The sequence below is a fragment of the Vidua macroura genome, chromosome 4, assembly GCF_024509145.1.
Source record: "Vidua macroura isolate BioBank_ID:100142 chromosome 4, ASM2450914v1, whole genome shotgun sequence".
NCBI lineage: Eukaryota > Metazoa > Chordata > Aves > Passeriformes > Viduidae > Vidua > Vidua macroura.
This window is the reverse complement of record NC_071574.1, coordinates 15,521,145-15,536,014: the sequence shown is the minus strand read 5'-3', so window position 1 is coordinate 15,536,014 and position 14,870 is coordinate 15,521,145. Positions and strand designations below refer to the sequence as shown.

At 45.6% G+C, this 14,870-nt stretch overlaps 2 protein-coding genes across 2 annotated transcripts; one reads left to right on the top strand and one right to left on the bottom strand.

The window, feature by feature from the left end:
• Positions 1–1,485: 1,485 nt before the first annotated feature.
• On the top strand, positions 1,486–6,313 carry EXOSC9 (exosome component 9). The gene is made up of 12 exons (XM_053975471.1): positions 1,486–1,585; positions 1,750–1,844; positions 2,432–2,551; positions 2,638–2,740; positions 3,157–3,294; positions 3,397–3,479; positions 3,636–3,768; positions 4,235–4,323; positions 4,501–4,647; positions 4,970–5,160; positions 5,462–5,540; positions 6,023–6,313. The coding sequence occupies exons 1-12, from the start codon at positions 1,520–1,522 to the stop codon at positions 6,102–6,104; spliced, it is 1,326 nt and encodes a 441-aa protein (XP_053831446.1). The 5' UTR covers positions 1,486–1,519; the 3' UTR covers positions 6,105–6,313.
• Positions 6,314–8,338: 2,025 nt separating this feature from the next.
• CCNA2 (cyclin A2) lies at positions 8,339–13,879 on the bottom strand. Its single transcript, XM_053975472.1, has 8 exons — positions 13,739–13,879; positions 13,401–13,635; positions 12,462–12,577; positions 11,907–12,130; positions 11,173–11,377; positions 10,312–10,425; positions 9,905–10,038; positions 8,339–9,528 (listed from the first exon to the last, which is right to left on the bottom strand). The coding sequence occupies exons 1-8, from the start codon at positions 13,877–13,879 to the stop codon at positions 9,477–9,479; spliced, it is 1,221 nt and encodes a 406-aa protein (XP_053831447.1). The 3' UTR covers positions 8,339–9,476.
• Positions 13,880–14,870: the final 991 nt, after the last annotated feature.

The window sequence follows — 14,870 nt, the reverse complement described above, 5'->3', positions numbered from 1 at the left end:
GGAATTTTTCCCACTCCACCTCAAGCAGAAATCTCAGCATATGCTGAAATTAACATCTTTTTGTAATTGACAAAGAGTAATGTAGTTTGGACAACTCCCACAAACAATAAAAAACGCTTCCAAATTTGCTGTTAGTAAACTTGAAGTTTACTAATTTACAGAGTTTGCTTGTTACTAATTTAACCCCAAGCCTTCACTAATGAATACTGTCACCAAATTCACACAACAAAAAAGTAAAATTAGACAGAATTTCCACATAAAGATTGCCAGTAAAACTCCAAGGGCAATTTGCTTATTTTTCTCCTTGGAGAAGGAGTGTCTTTCTATAATCCCATAGATATTTTCTTACACCTATTATTTGTGACGATATTTATCCTAAACTGAAAATATAAAACCATCATGGGAAAATCAGACAGCACTTGTCCTCACTAGCACAAACTTGTGAATTTCAGAAACACGACTTACATTTTAGTTTGTACTAGAACTGTAGTGTGTTAACAAAGGCTTGAAAAGACAGCATAACTGAGATATTTCAACACTTTTGTGTGGAATATGCCAGTGTCTGGGGTTTAATGTTGGTGGGAAGAGAATAGATTTTCTCGTTTTAGCTCAAACAAAGCATAAAAGCCACTTTTAAAGGCCTTTTTACTTACGGGCAACATTTCAGAACAGCAGGGAGGGATGTTCTTCCCACAGCCTGGATGTCTTGGCTGCATTTTTGCCCGCAGCACTGACAGCCGTGTTCCCGACACCGGCCCGGCTGTTTCCTGAGGGCTGCGGGGCATCCGCACCTTGGGGGCTGGGCACCACAATAGTGTTAACCACTCGAAATGTCTGGCATGCATGTTCTGTGGGTTTTTTTTGTTTTGTTTTGTTTTTGTTTTTGTTTTTAATTCCAGATGGCTTTCCCGACGACCGGCACTCCGGCATCAGCTCTCGCTGCCTCTGTCCCTTACGTGCCACCTCAGGCTGAGGTGCACACCCTGCACTGGCGCGCCTTCTCCTCGGGTGCTGTTTTGCAGTGCTGTTTTGCATGCCGCCCATGCAGTTTTGGGCATCGCAATATGGAAAAGACATGAAGCTGTTGGAGAGCACGAGGATGCTGAAGGGCCCGGAGGGGAAACCTCCGGGTGTGAGGGGTGGCTGAGGGCACTTGGTGTGTTCAGCTGGCGGAGACTGAGGGGAGACCTCAGCATCCTCGGGAGGGGGAGAGGATGGGCAGATGCCGATCTCTGCACTCTGGTGACCAGGGACAGGACACGAGGAAGCAGCATGAAGCTGAGCCGGGGCAGGTTTAGCTTGGATAGCAGGAAAAGTTTTTCCAAGCAGAGCGTGTTCGCGCCCGCCTACAACATTCTCAGGGCCGTGCCCTCCTTGGGGAGACGCGCGCGAGGGCGGTAACGCGGCGCATGCGGGCTAGGCACGCGCGGCGCGCGACGATGACGCACGCGCGCGCGCTCTCCCTCCTCCCCCTCTCCCCCCCAATCACCCGAGCGCGCTGCCCCTTCACGGCGCGGCCATGAAGGCGACTCCGCTCTCCAACTGCGAGCGGCGCTTCCTCCTGCGCGCCATCCAGGAGAAGAAGGTGCGGCGCCAGCATCCCCCTCCCTGCCCCTTTCCCGATCCCCTTGCCCGCCGCCCGGGGAGAGCGGCTGTCCCCGGGATCCGCCCCCCCGCGGTCCCGTCGCATGCCGGACATGGCGCAGTAACCCTCTCCATGTGTGTGTTTGTGTCCGTGTATTCCCGCAGCGCCTGGACGGGAGGCAATGCTACGACTACCGGAACATCCGCGTCTCCTTCGGCGCCGACCGCGGCTGCTGCATGGTGGAGCTGGGCAGGACCAGGTGGGCGCGGGGGCTCGGCCGCGGGCCCCGGGTTAAATAGAGCCCGGGGCTCCCATGCCTGCAGAGATATCTGTAAACAGATTTTAACCTTTCAAGCCTTGAAGTCGTAGTATTTCAAGGGTAGGAGCAAAGAGGAGAAGATGGGAAGGAAGGAAGCGGGAAAGGGATGGAGTTTCCGTGATGATTGTAGTTGCAAATAATTTATAAAATGCAAAATTGTTCCCAAGTTTTCATTTGCTTATTCAGTGATCTCACATTTTGCGTTCTTCCCCAAACTAAACGAACCTTTTTTGCCTGTGTAAAAGTGAAATATATGCACTTGCATAAGTATGTCATTACAGTTCCTCATGTGTTCGAGTCAATTTTTAGTCTAAAAGACAGGAGTATGTTCTAGTTCTTACCATTTGGCTCCTTCAGTTGTTGACCAAATTTTAAATACATATGACAGGCGTTGAACAAGAAACTCTCAGGAGTGAGAATTACAAACTAAAACCCTAACCACATACTTTTTTCCCCTCAAGTATGTATTTTTTTTCTAGATTTTCCCTGGTACTTTCTGTGACTTGGTGCTTTATTTGCCTTGGCAGGGTTCTTGCACAGGTTTCGTGTGAACTTGTTCCCCCTAAGCCCAGTCGGCCCACGGAAGGTGTGCTCTTCTTTAATCTGGAGCTCTCACCAATGGCTGCACCTGGGCTGGAGCCTGGCAGGTAATTAATGTCTTAAAAGGACTAAGCAGGGATGGCATAAAAGCCACTGTAATCCTATTGACTTTGGGTTAATTTTGTTCCAACAGACAATCCGAGTTACTGGTGTCACTGAACAGACTACTGGAGCGATGCCTCAGAGATTCCAAATGCATTGAAACGGAATCTCTCTGCGTTGTTGCTGGTGAAAAGGTAGGAAAACTTCTTCATTTCTGGTGGGTTTAAACTAAAAAATACATGTAGTCCAATTTTAAGTTGGTCTCTGACTTCTGTTGGATAGTAGAAATACTGATTTTAGGTTAATGTAAAGATGCATGCATCTGATTTGAGAGGTATTTTTAACTTTGCATGTCTGCATAGGCTTTCTGAAGTAGCTGGGACCCTACAGAATGCTGTTTAAATTGTGCTGAAGTGCTGCATATTTTGTCATAATTAAATCTGGCACAGTGGGTATCTTGAAATATACCAAGATCTCTTAATCTTCTTAATCAAAGACCTAAGGAAAATATACTGGTTCTTTTTCTGTTTCAAAAAAATGAACTAGTTTTGAAAAAAAAAGTCAGCTTCTGTAGAATCAAGCAGTTTTATATTTTTTGTATTTTTGTTAGGTTTGGCAAATTCGGCTGGACATGCACCTGTTAAACCATGATGGCAACATCACTGATGCTGCCAGCATAGCAGGGATTGTAGCTCTGTGTCATTTTCGTAGGCCAGATGTGTCTGTGCAAGGAGAGGAAGTAACTGTGGTAAGTTGAGTTTTTGTTTTAAATTTTCCTGAAATTTCTTTGTCATTTTAAAATCACACGAGTTTCATAAATAACTGTATTCTGGGCCAATTCCTTTCAAAGTACACTCCTGAGGAACGTGATCCTGTCCCCTTGAGTATCCACCACATGCCCATTTGTGTCAGTTTTGCCTTCTTCCATCAAGGGTAAGATTTTGAGGTCTATGTACCCACATAAGGGGTATAAACCTTGTAAACCCATAGTTATTAATATGCAAACCAACTCCTTTGTTTAATTGTGTTTAAGGGTAGTAAGATGCTGAAATTTCTACTGTTGCCTCATATTTCAAACCTTGATTCTAGAACCTATTTATTGGTGGATCCAACTGAACGTGAGGAGCGGGTGATGGATGGGCTCCTTGTCATTGCCATGAATAAACACCATGAAATTTGTACCATCCAGTCCAGTGGAGTGGTCATGCTGCTGCAGGATCAGGTAAACCTTTGCTCTGACCAGTCCTTCTGTGGTGTATAGACTGATTCCTGTGCTGCAGTCTTGATGTGTAAATATCCATGACATTTGGAAGCTGAGAAACCAATTAACTGTCTGATTTTATTGGAAAATATTATGTATTTTTTTGTCTTAGTGGAAGAGCATAGTACTGTGTACCATGCTGCTGAAGGGATGTAGAAAATGCATAGTTTTTGGTCAGATGTGCATATTTTTATTTTCCCTGTGATCCGGCTGAAAAAAATGGCAGATTATTTCCAGTTGCACTCTGGAGGTTGTTAACTTTTTGCATGTCTTGGTGAATCCAGTCCCTCATGCTAAGGGGCCATATTTTAAGTGTTTGAAGTTCCTGTGATTTAAATGTTTGTGATTCTTATGATGCTCTATAATTCCAGTTAAAAACTTCTTGATTTCCTGGTTGTAAGCTGTTTTTTGTATGTGTAACAAACAGATTCTGAGATGCAGTAAAATAACAGCTGTTAAAGTCGCAGAAATAACAGAACTGATTCAGAAAGCCTTGGAAAACGACCAAAAAGCCAGGTGAGTGTTTTGGGAAGGGACGGAAATGGGGGTTTTAAAGAAATGTAGTAAAAAACAAATGTCAATCAGCAAATTGTCTTCACTTGTATTTTTTTTTAAATAGCAAGCGTTTGTATATTTGAACTTCAGAAGGAATTTTTGTTTATCCTGAAATAATGTCTGTTGTTGAATGACCAGGAAAGAAGGCGGGAAGTTCGGCTTTGCGGAATCCATCCCCAACCAAAGGATCACTGCCTTCAAAATGGCGAGTGCTGCTGTGGACACCAATGACGTGGAAGAACAGGCTGGAGAAATCATTGCTAAAGCTGACCCTCCTTCGGAAGTGTATCTTTTCCAGGGTACTACTCAGGGGAAAACCAGCCTAAACACACATCTGGTATTCCTCATAGCTTAGGTAGGCATATAACCTTGAGAGGAAATACCATCATCCTCATCATCATCATCCTGGTCTTGCTTCAGTCTGGTTTTAATTCCTTGCCTAAAGTGCAAAGCTGAGGTCAGAGCTGTGATTATTACAGTGACTGGAGAAGTGGCATTCTGAACTCCCCTTTAGGGCTGTTCTCCCCAGCTTATAAACCACCTGGTTTACTCTCAGAATACAAAGAATTTTACCAGCAAACACCAAGGTTTTTCTTAACTCCTGCAGTTTTGCCAATCCAGTATTGCACACTCCTGGGACAGCCCAGATTGGGGAAGGAATAGAGAGCTCCTGGGGAGACCTTGAAGAATCTGAGAAGGAAGAAGCAGCGGAAGAAGAAGGTGAAAGTGAGGCAGCTGCTTTTGAATGTGAAAAAGTGGAGACTGAGGATACAAGTACACTGAGGGAAACTAAGAGTGGTAAGTATTTGTTTTTCTTAATATCAGATCTTATTATATCACTTTATTAACAGTTCATAATTAAAATGTGAAAGGTCCAAAGGAAGAAAGAACCATTGTAGCCATTTTACACATTTGCTAATTCCACTTGACCCAGTCAGTTCTTTTCAAAACTTGATTTCTGTAGTATAGGGAGGGCTCAAAATGAATCAGTAGCCCCTCTGGGTGTTTCTTTAAAAATGCTGTGATTATTTTTTACAGGGGGTTGTTTGTACAAAAGTGACCAGCAGTTTGGGGTTGGTGGGGTTTGTGTGTTTTTTAGATGAACCCATTGTACTGTCTGACAGCGAGGAGGAAGAAGTTGTCATTCTGGAACCACAGGAACTACCACAGAAAACAAGGTAACTAGCAAGTGGAATTAGGAGGGGATAAAAGTTTGTTGCAGGAAGGACAGTATCTTGGCAAGGCTAAGAAAGGTTTCAATTGATCAAAGGGAATACAGATATAGCTGAGAGCAATCTAGGCTAAATCTCTTCTGTCCTGAGCGGCCAGAGCCTGGCTGGCCTGCAGCTGTCTGAGATGGTTTTGGCCATTTGACTCATTTTAGTCCTTCCAGAGGGAGTGAGAGCATACAGTCAGTGGCTCCTTAGAGCTGCTGCAGACATTCTGTGTGCTGTACTAGAGCTGATGTTGAGTTTTACCTCCAAGAAGTGAGATTTGCTGCTGTATCCATGGAAACCCTTGTTGTTAGTACACTTTCAAGAGATTAACTTACACCTTGGCCCCAGGCGTGGTGGGTAGTTGCCAAGTTATGGATAATCAGCCTGTTTTATTTTGAAAAACCATTTGGTATGTTTCTGATACAACTGTTGTTTGCTGACAGAACACAGACTAGCTCCAAACAAGAAAATCCAAGTAAGAAAGCATTTAACAAAAGGAGAAGAAAGAAGAGAACTTCTCGTTAAAGCCATCATCACTCCTGCAGGAATGCTGTATAATATGGATTTTGGTGTATTATTACTGAGCTTATTTTTGTAGATAATTTTATTTCCTCCCCATCCAATATCTGGTTATGCTTTTACGTATATGTTAAATGATTGTACACAGATTTAAATTAAAAAAATGGTGCCTGTAACTGGAATCCTAGGTTTGGCATCCAGCTGCAGCAAAAACACCTAGCTGAGCTTTCTTCACAGGGGAAAATCAATGTGCTGTGATTAAAACCTTCTTGCCCCTGTTAGTCCACATCTTACCTTGTACTCAAACCACTTTGTGTGAAAATCACCAGAAATGCATGGACTTCACAAACTAGCACAGAACTTCAGCAGTGGAGTTTCTTTAAAAGTTTAATTAAATATTACATGCAACAGACAGGAATGCTTCTTGAACTATAGGCAAAGAGTTATGCTCTGAATTTAGGATCAGGCAAAACAAAGAGACAAGGAGGATTGCAAAATGCCTGATCTGGGCACTTTGTTTACAAACAAGTGACCCTGGAAACACACACATATTTACAAAGTGAAGCAGGGCTATTTTACAGGTGACCTCAGTGTTACATGAGCTATGAACAGGAGAGAAGTTACTGTTGCAGATTTTACATTCCCCAAATCAGATTAAGAACTTAATGTAAAAAAACCTAAACCATATGCATATAACATTGCTCCCAGCCAGGCAAAGTGTGATTCAAGTTGTGCTCTTTCAGGAAGGGACCAGCACACAAAGCCTCTTTTGTTCAGGAGCTAAACCAGTGCATTTTCTTCGTGTCAGTTCTTCCAACCCAAAGTCACTGTCCTGAGTACAAAAATGGGTGAAGATGCAGTTCCTTCTTGGTTCTGTAGTATCACAAGACTGTAAACTTCTTCAGAAAAAAGAATAGTATTTTTTGCACAGCTGTTTCTCCCTTCTTCACACATAACATCCCTATATTCCTTAGAGCCTTTAGTTGGAACGGATTAGAAGTTAACCTGGATAGGCCTAACAGTAGTACAGTACAACCTGGGATATTTTGTTCAAGGCTTAGAAGCAAAAGCTGGAATTTTCCCATATTGAATTTGGAAAATGAAAAGGTGGAAAAAGACAGCATTTAATAGCAAAAGCAAGAGCTGCCCTGAGGAAGGAGGAACATTATCCTGCTGGGCAGAGATGCCAGCCCCTGACTGGAGATTTTTTGTTAGGCTGCAGAGGAAGTCATGTTGATAATGGTGAAGGTAAAGCTCAGGGAGCATGGAAGAATTTTTCTCTGCTATGGGAACAGTAAGGGACCAAATTCCATTAGAACTTGAGCACAGCTCTTTTGATTAAGCACTAAATTAATACTAAAACCCACTGAAGTCTTTTCACCTGAAGTACTGCTACTTGCTCCTTTTCTGGAGAAAATACTTCATAAGCTTCCTTTAAATTACCCCTCCAATGCTGATATTTCTCAGTGGTCTTGGAATACACCACAGAAAGGAAGGGGAAGGCAGAACGCAGTTTCCCAGGAAGAGAGCCTGTTACCTTCAAGTAATTGCTACAGTCAGCATTGCCAGTTACCCTTCCAAGGTCACAAAAAGTGAAAAACATTCCTCCCTATATAAACTCTCTCTCCTGCAAGGTTAAAGTGTTTCCAACCCCAAGCACCAGACATGATATGCTAGACAGGCTGTCCCAAATTAATTTTAGCATTTCTGTAGCAGCCCACTGAAATTAATCTGAATAAAGGCTGATGGCCAATGAAAAGCAGTTCTTCATTAACCATTAGAACATGCATAAAAGTCCAAGTGCATCCTAAGATCAGATTGGCCAAAAAGGCCACTCCTGCTGCTTACTTTGACCAGAATTTTGACCACCACTCTACTCCATTGGTTTTGTAGTTGAGGTAGTTCAGGGAAGGCTCAGGCAGGAGCACAAGGGTGGGGGCAGAGTAGTAACTTTGTAGTTGCTTGAGGTAAGACAGAGTTCTTTCTTATTAACTGCTGGGCTCAGCCTGATGGAGATGACTATTTTAAAAAAGTTATTTCAAACAGCCCACACCCTAACAGCTGTGAGGAGGAGTTTATACTGCTGGGTGCCCAGATAATCAGAGACAGCGCCGACTCAACTTCAAGTTGAAGAGGCAGAGTTTTCACAGGGCAGCCCATACCAAAAGTCTTTAGAATGCCAGTTTAAGATGACAGCACTACCCCTCAGTGATTTTAAGCTATTGGCAAGACCACTAACATCAGATACAAAAGCTGTTTATTAGCCAACCTGAAAATGGCTCAATTCAGCCCACTTCTGTGCACTCACTGCTTTACATGCAAACAGCAGCGGTACAGGGCAGCATCACTCCATTTACACAGGCTGAGGGTAAACATCCACTTGATCTAATGCTGATTGAATGCCAGTTTGCTTATGTAACAGTTCCAGAGCTTAGGAAAAACATGGCACATTTTTGCTGTGTGCCAGAGAGGAGCTCCTCCCAAGCGTGAGGGGCGTACGGAATTCCTGCTGCTCTGCATGCAGCCCATCCATGTCAGATGATACTCCCTGCTCTTGAGGCCACAGAGCAGCAGTTCACCCACTGCACTTGAATCCCTCCACCACCCCTCAAGAGGTACGAGGCAAGCAGACTGGGGACTAATTTTCTCAGTAGGCATCAATGGACTTTTGGGACAGCCAACACATCAGTGGGAACTCCATGGGTTTAGATTAGTATCAATTTTACACTTGGACTAGAAAATACTGACAGCAAGACCATTTTCTGCATAGTGGAAGCGCGAGGTATGAACTGGTGCAGGGGTTTTAACTGTGCAGTCCCTGCAGCAGAGCTTTCAGCCTTTCCCCTGATGAAGATCTGGCACTGCATTATACAGCAACTGGGGCACGTCCTAAAGAGCCTCATGAGTCGATTCCAGCAAGGAGTTCTCCTCATGGCCATAGTTTTTCCAGTTTTGTAGCCATTAAGGCAATGCTTTTGATCTAAGTCTCAGTTTAAACTAGACAGTATAAAATGCCGCCAATACTCTGTGGCGACCAAATTTTTCTTACCCAGAAGGAGAAAAAGCCCTACTATAATAATGCACTGCTAATATTAACATTTAGTCTATAATTAGATAAGCATTCTCAGACTTCACGTTGCCTGCATGGTTAATTCTGTGCCTGAAAAGAACATTTTGGTAAAAACACAGCTAAAACTCTTAACAAGATTGCATGTACAAAAGATTTACATTAAAACCACATGAAACTAAACTTTACAATTGAAGTAAAAGCCTGCATTCATATTCTGAGTGATCATATCTAGAATCCTGAACCATGTTTAAAACTGTACATAATTTGCTGGTAATATATATCTCTTAAAAAGATCAGTCTCTTGATTATTACAATAAGTTTAGTGTGTCTGGTGGGTCAATGAGTGATACTCCATGGTACCTAGAGAGGGAACAAAAGAGGCAGGATGTCATGTTACTCAAGTGTTCTTTGCCACAAAGAGCAAAGCACATTTCCTACCAGGCAGGAACCATTCTGGGGCTTGTTGGCTGTCATGCCCCACACAGATTCTTAGGAGCATTAGGTATCACCAACTGTAGAAATGCCTAGATAATTCCTCCAGTTTCTACCTGACAGTTCAGGCAGCAACAGAACACCATGTAAAAACCTCAGGGAGTGTTGTCACCCTCTCACCGAAGAGGTGAATTTGGTTAGTTGAATCTGCCTGAAAACTCAAAAGATACATCCTACACCCGCACCCTGCCAGGCATTTACATGCTTGGACAACTCACACCTTAACACCTCCACAGATACTCACTTGGTACTCTTGTACTTTTCCCTTATGGACTGTTGCGTGTGCTGGGCTGCTTTGAGGTAGGTGTTGTGTAGGTCTATGAGGCAAGGCTTGATGTCTTCAAGAGTGTAGCCAGTTACTTTGCACAGGGATTCAGGCTGAGAGGAAAAAAAAGGAAGAGGGACATTTGAATGTTGCAGTTCACTTATGCTGATCATCAGTGGTGTAGTTTTTAGCTTCCTTTTTAACCATATTTACCTCACCCCCGCCATCCCATTTTTCAAATGCCACAGGGAGCAATCCCTAATTAACAGCCTAGGAGCACAGAAGGGCTGCAATTCCTGCAGCCCAGGCCCAGCACTCAGAACTGTGTAGAAATACACTGAACACACACAGAGGCCTGTGAAGGCTCATGTTGGAGTGCTACGTACCCAGGTTTGTCCAGTGAGTGTGTAATCTGCCAGATGAAATGCTGCAGCAGCAATAACTGATGGCAAGTATTTCAGGTAAGGATCAGCATCAATTAGACTCAGCTCTCCCAGGTACTGCAAGGGAAATGAAAAAGATAATCATCTGCTTCCAAATGTTAACAGATGCTTTAGAACCCTAACTTGAGCTTCCAATCCTGCCATCAGTTAGAAGGACACCTTTTATCAGTTTCCACTTACTTTCTCTTTAAGCACTTCCTGCTAGCTACTGTCAAACAGCATTCCCAACACATGCTTTCCCAGCACATTTTACATTTACAAACATATAAGAACTAGTCGGAAGCCTGTAGTTGGGTCTGACCTTTGCACAGTGAGACAAAGGCTTGTGTTTAGGACATCTGGTACCTACCATACAGCTAGGATTTACTATAACTTCAGCTGAAATGTTGTCTGTTCTCTGCTCTAGAAACTAGCCTCTGGATTTAGAGCTTTCTGCTGGTTGAGGACAAAACCAAACTAAAAGTCTTTTTTTGCCAAAGTGTGTGGGGGTAGGTGTGGCAACTGTAGATAAGAGAGAGGGAGACATCTATCTAGCAGTGCAACAAACCTCAATTTCAAGTTCATTAATCTCTGCCTGCTCTGAGTAAGTGTGCATACTTGAGCCAGGCCAAGTGCTAGCCTCTGATAAGAATGGAGTATCCCAGACAGAAAGTGGTAGTAAGAGTGTTAGTTTCAAGCAGTGGGGCACCACTTCTGGAGGAGCACAATTCATAAGGTGTATATATGGTATACATATATATGTGTAATAAGTATCTGCAATAAAACTCTCTAATTACATGGGTTGAGCTAGGAATTCCTACTTACCATTGACAGGCTCTCCACTTTAGCATCTGTCTGCTGGTGTAGGAAGTACTGGGTGAGGAACTGGTTGATTGTTGGAGCCGCCAAGTCAAATGATAAAACCTTCAGAATTAAGTGCTCCATCCTTAGGACCTGCTTCTTGGTGTAGGTGTCATCTGTGATGTAGACAAACTCGGCTACTTCAGGAGGGTAGATCTCTTCAAACTTTCTGCCAGGAGAAACGTTTATGACTAAATAACTGAGTCCTAGAAAACCACCAGCATTTAATGAAATGCTAATTTATATTCTGACTTGGCAAGGAGCTGGGCACTGGTGCCAAGCAAGTTTGCTGCAGTTGGTTCAGTAGCTCTTGAATCACCAGGATTTGAAATTAGAGAGCTAGAACAGCATGATAATTTAGGACTAAGGAATTTAGTACTTGGAGTCTTTGAAACTCCAGAATAACCCACTAAATTAGTAACTGGGGCAAGCACAACTTGCTTTTAGCATGCCTTATGTATATTCCCTCAAATACTGTTGTAGATGCTGGCTGCTGCAGTTGGAAATAACGGATCCTCACTTTAGGGGCAAACTTCAAAGATAACTTCAAAGATAAGCTTTTAGGTGGATAACTCCTGATTTTTATCCTAGTATGAAGCCCTCCCAGGTCAGTCCTGCTCTAGGCAACAGAACAGCCATAAGATTTTCATCTGTATGAAACCAGCAGGTGGAACTTGAAATGAAGCAATTTCACTTACGATGCGAGCAGCATAGCTGCAGTACCCACAAGCTGAAGTTTTCCTCTCAAAACAGACATGGAAGAAAGAAACCTATCAATGTAATTTACAGCTAAGTGCAGGGTTTCGTTCTGTAATTTGTATTCTTCTCCAACTTCCACCAGCCAGTCCACAAGAATAGCCCGCATGTTGTTTGTGATATCAGGTTGCTTCTTCATGTAACCTATTTTGGGCTTGCACTTCACCTGTAGGTTTAGATGATAGATAAAGTTGAGGCTGGAGCACATGCTGCTGGGGAAGCAACTGTTTAAACTCCGCTTATCACAGTTTAACAAATCAGAAGTAAACACTGGTGAGTTTAGAATCAGTAAGTTCTATTTATGTAATCTTGCTTTCCAGCTTGTGCATGGCACAATAAACTTTATCACAATAAACCAGTCCCGTGCTCTTATTTCTCCCTTTCTAGCAAGCTCTAATTTAGTCACTGTCTTGGTAACTCATGTTCAGATATATTTCTCCACCCCAAACTCTTCCCCCGTGATCTGTATGCAAATAAGAAAAGGGACAGCAGCTCACCTCCATTTCCCTCAGGTACGTATGGATTTCGCTGATATAATCTGGCACGTTATTAACATTTGGTGCTTTCTCTTCTGTTTCTGAGGTTATTGAAATATCCATAATACTTGGAGAATCTAAGCAGAGGATAACAGCCATGTTAAAATGGGCACCATCACATCATTTCCTCACAGCACAGGGAACCTTGTGCAGGCTCATTCGGCTGGACTGGGATTTGGGAAGGCTTTACATAAGTGAAATGTTACAGCAACAGGGAAGTTTCCCCTTCCCCTTTCTCTTCTTCCTGCTAAGAATAAAGAGATGTAAAACTCTCTTGCAATTATGTAGTGCTCAGTGCACCCTCTGTTACCTTGTAACATAGATGCAGATCCTGCAGGCTTAGATTGTGGTGTAAAACAAGGCAGGGGTGCCAGAGCTTTTCGTAGCCTGCAGAAGTGGATCACAGGGAAGTCAGCCCCCAGATATTCAGACATGTGCTACAGAAGATGGATCTGGCAGTTCCCATTTTTCACATACTGGTAAGAACTCAAAACACTTGCATTGCTAACTGGCAGAAAAACCTCTTACATCTTGGGATCTGCCTGGGTAAAATCCCCTTCTAACTCTGTAATGGTAGCAAAGGGCAAGGCTTTATGGGTTGATTTTGTCTGTAATCTGGCTTCTCTCATGAGGTACTGATAGCTAAAGTAATACAGTACAAAACGGCCTAAAATAGCAGGGGATAAGAACGCAGAGGCTCAGCTGCCGGGAAGAGCTGAGCAATCCTGGTAGCAGGTTCAAAGGAACCAAACCAGCCCGCGTCCCAAGCCAAAGCCCTCCAGCTGGCTCTGGAAACCACTCCCTGGGTGAGCTGCTCCGCGCTTCCCGGGGGCAGGGCCCTGAGGGGGGAGCAGGTGGGACGCGGCCTGCATGGCGCACCAGGGCCGGGGTGTCACGTACCAAAGCTCAGCTCCATGGCGTTGCCCAGGGGAGCCAGGGGCCGCCGCTCTCCCAGGGCACACACGGCCGCACGCAGCCCCAGCGCCGCCTCCTCCTTCTGCCCCGCCGGGACGCCCCGCTGCCGCCGCGGCTCCCGCTCCCCATCGGGCTCGTCCACATGGATGGAGAAGGGCTGATGTTGATGCTGCTGCAGCCCCGCCGCCGCTCCACGGCCCTCGCAGCCGCCCCGCGCCGCCTGTGGGGAGAGCGGCCGTCAGCGCCGGGCCCCTGACAGCTCCCGCAGTGCCGAAGCGGCGCTGCCCATTCCACATCCCCTTGCTCCCGCCGCTCCCCCTCACCTGCAGCGGGATCCCGGCGCGCTGCTGCGCTCCCCGCAGCAGCCCCAGCGCCACGCGGGTGCCGGCGGCGGGCGGCGGCGCCGCGGCTTTGCCGGCCGCCGGCGGGGGCACGTTCTCCTGGTTGTCCTGCTCCGCCAGCATGGCCGCAGCAGGAGCGGGGGGAGCACGGCGGAGGGGACGGCGGGGCGACGGCGGGGCTGGAGCGGCGGGGCCGGGGACAGGCGCGCCTGGAGCCGCCCGCGCCGTTCAAGTAGCCCGCGACTCTTGAACCGCCCAATGGGCGCGCGCGGCGTCACGGCCGCGCCGGATGGGGCGGACAGAGGGACGGACAAACAGACACGGCCGGATACAGAGGGCGGGGAGCCCACGGGGTGGGAACGCGGCTGCCGGGGACACCAGGCCCCGCGCCCGCCCAAGGGAGGGAGAAAAGAGCCTCGGGCGTTCCCGCTGGGAAACGTGTGTGGGAAACGAGCTGGAGCTTGCCCAGCAGGGCTCGTGAACATGTCCCGGGAGATGGGGGGGAATTTAGTCGGGAGAAAAGGAGGCTGGGGGGAGAGCTCATCACTCTCTCCAGCTCCCTGAAAGGAGGGGGTAGTGCCTGCAGTGAGGGGACAAGAGGAAATGGCCTCGGGCTGAGACCATAATAATATTTCCATTACCAAAGAATGGCAGACCACAAAGGTTCTCGTGTTCCAACCATCCTGTTCTGGGCAGGGACACCTTTCATTTTAGACCAGGCTGCTCAAAGCCCCATCTAACCTGGCCTTGAACACTTCCAGGGATGGGGCGTCCACAGCTTCTCCAGGCAACCTGTGCCAGGGCCTCCCCACCCTCAGATGAGACCATTAGGAAAAAATTACCGCTGTTGGGTGAGTCGCTGTCCCTGGAGGTGTTTAAGAGGTGTCTGGATATGGTGCTGGGGGATGTGGTTTACAGGGTACAGTGATAATGACAAGTTGATGGTTGGACTTGATGATCTCAAAGGTCTCTTCCACACTTGATGATTCTATGTCACTTCAATGGCGTTGATCCTTTTTACTTGCAAACAGATCTCTGTCTCTACTGGCTGCTTCATCTCTTCTAATTTTAAATAAAACCAAGTGAGAAAGGAGGTGGAGTTTTGAAATGAAGC

Excerpts from the sequence above, each read along its gene's own strand:
- EXOSC9 (XM_053975471.1), top strand. The coding sequence starts at position 1,520 with ATGAAGGCGACTCCGCTCTCCAACTGCGAGCGGCGCTTCCTCCTGCGC. Across the intron at positions 1,845-2,431 it reads GTGGAGCTGGGCAGGACCAG|GGTTCTTGCACAGGTTTCGT; the intron begins GTGGGCGCGGGG and ends TTGCCTTGGCAG. Across the intron at positions 2,552-2,637 it reads CCTGGGCTGGAGCCTGGCAG|ACAATCCGAGTTACTGGTGT; the intron begins GTAATTAATGTC and ends TTGTTCCAACAG.
- CCNA2 (XM_053975472.1), bottom strand. The coding sequence starts at position 13,879 with ATGCTGGCGGAGCAGGACAACCAGGAGAACGTGCCCCCGCCGGCGGCC. Across the intron at positions 13,636-13,738 it reads GCGCCGGGATCCCGCTGCAG|GCGGCGCGGGGCGGCTGCGA; the intron begins GTGAGGGGGAGC and ends CTCTCCCCACAG. Across the intron at positions 12,131-12,461 it reads CGTACCTGAGGGAAATGGAG|GTGAAGTGCAAGCCCAAAAT; the intron begins GTGAGCTGCTGT and ends CTAAACCTACAG.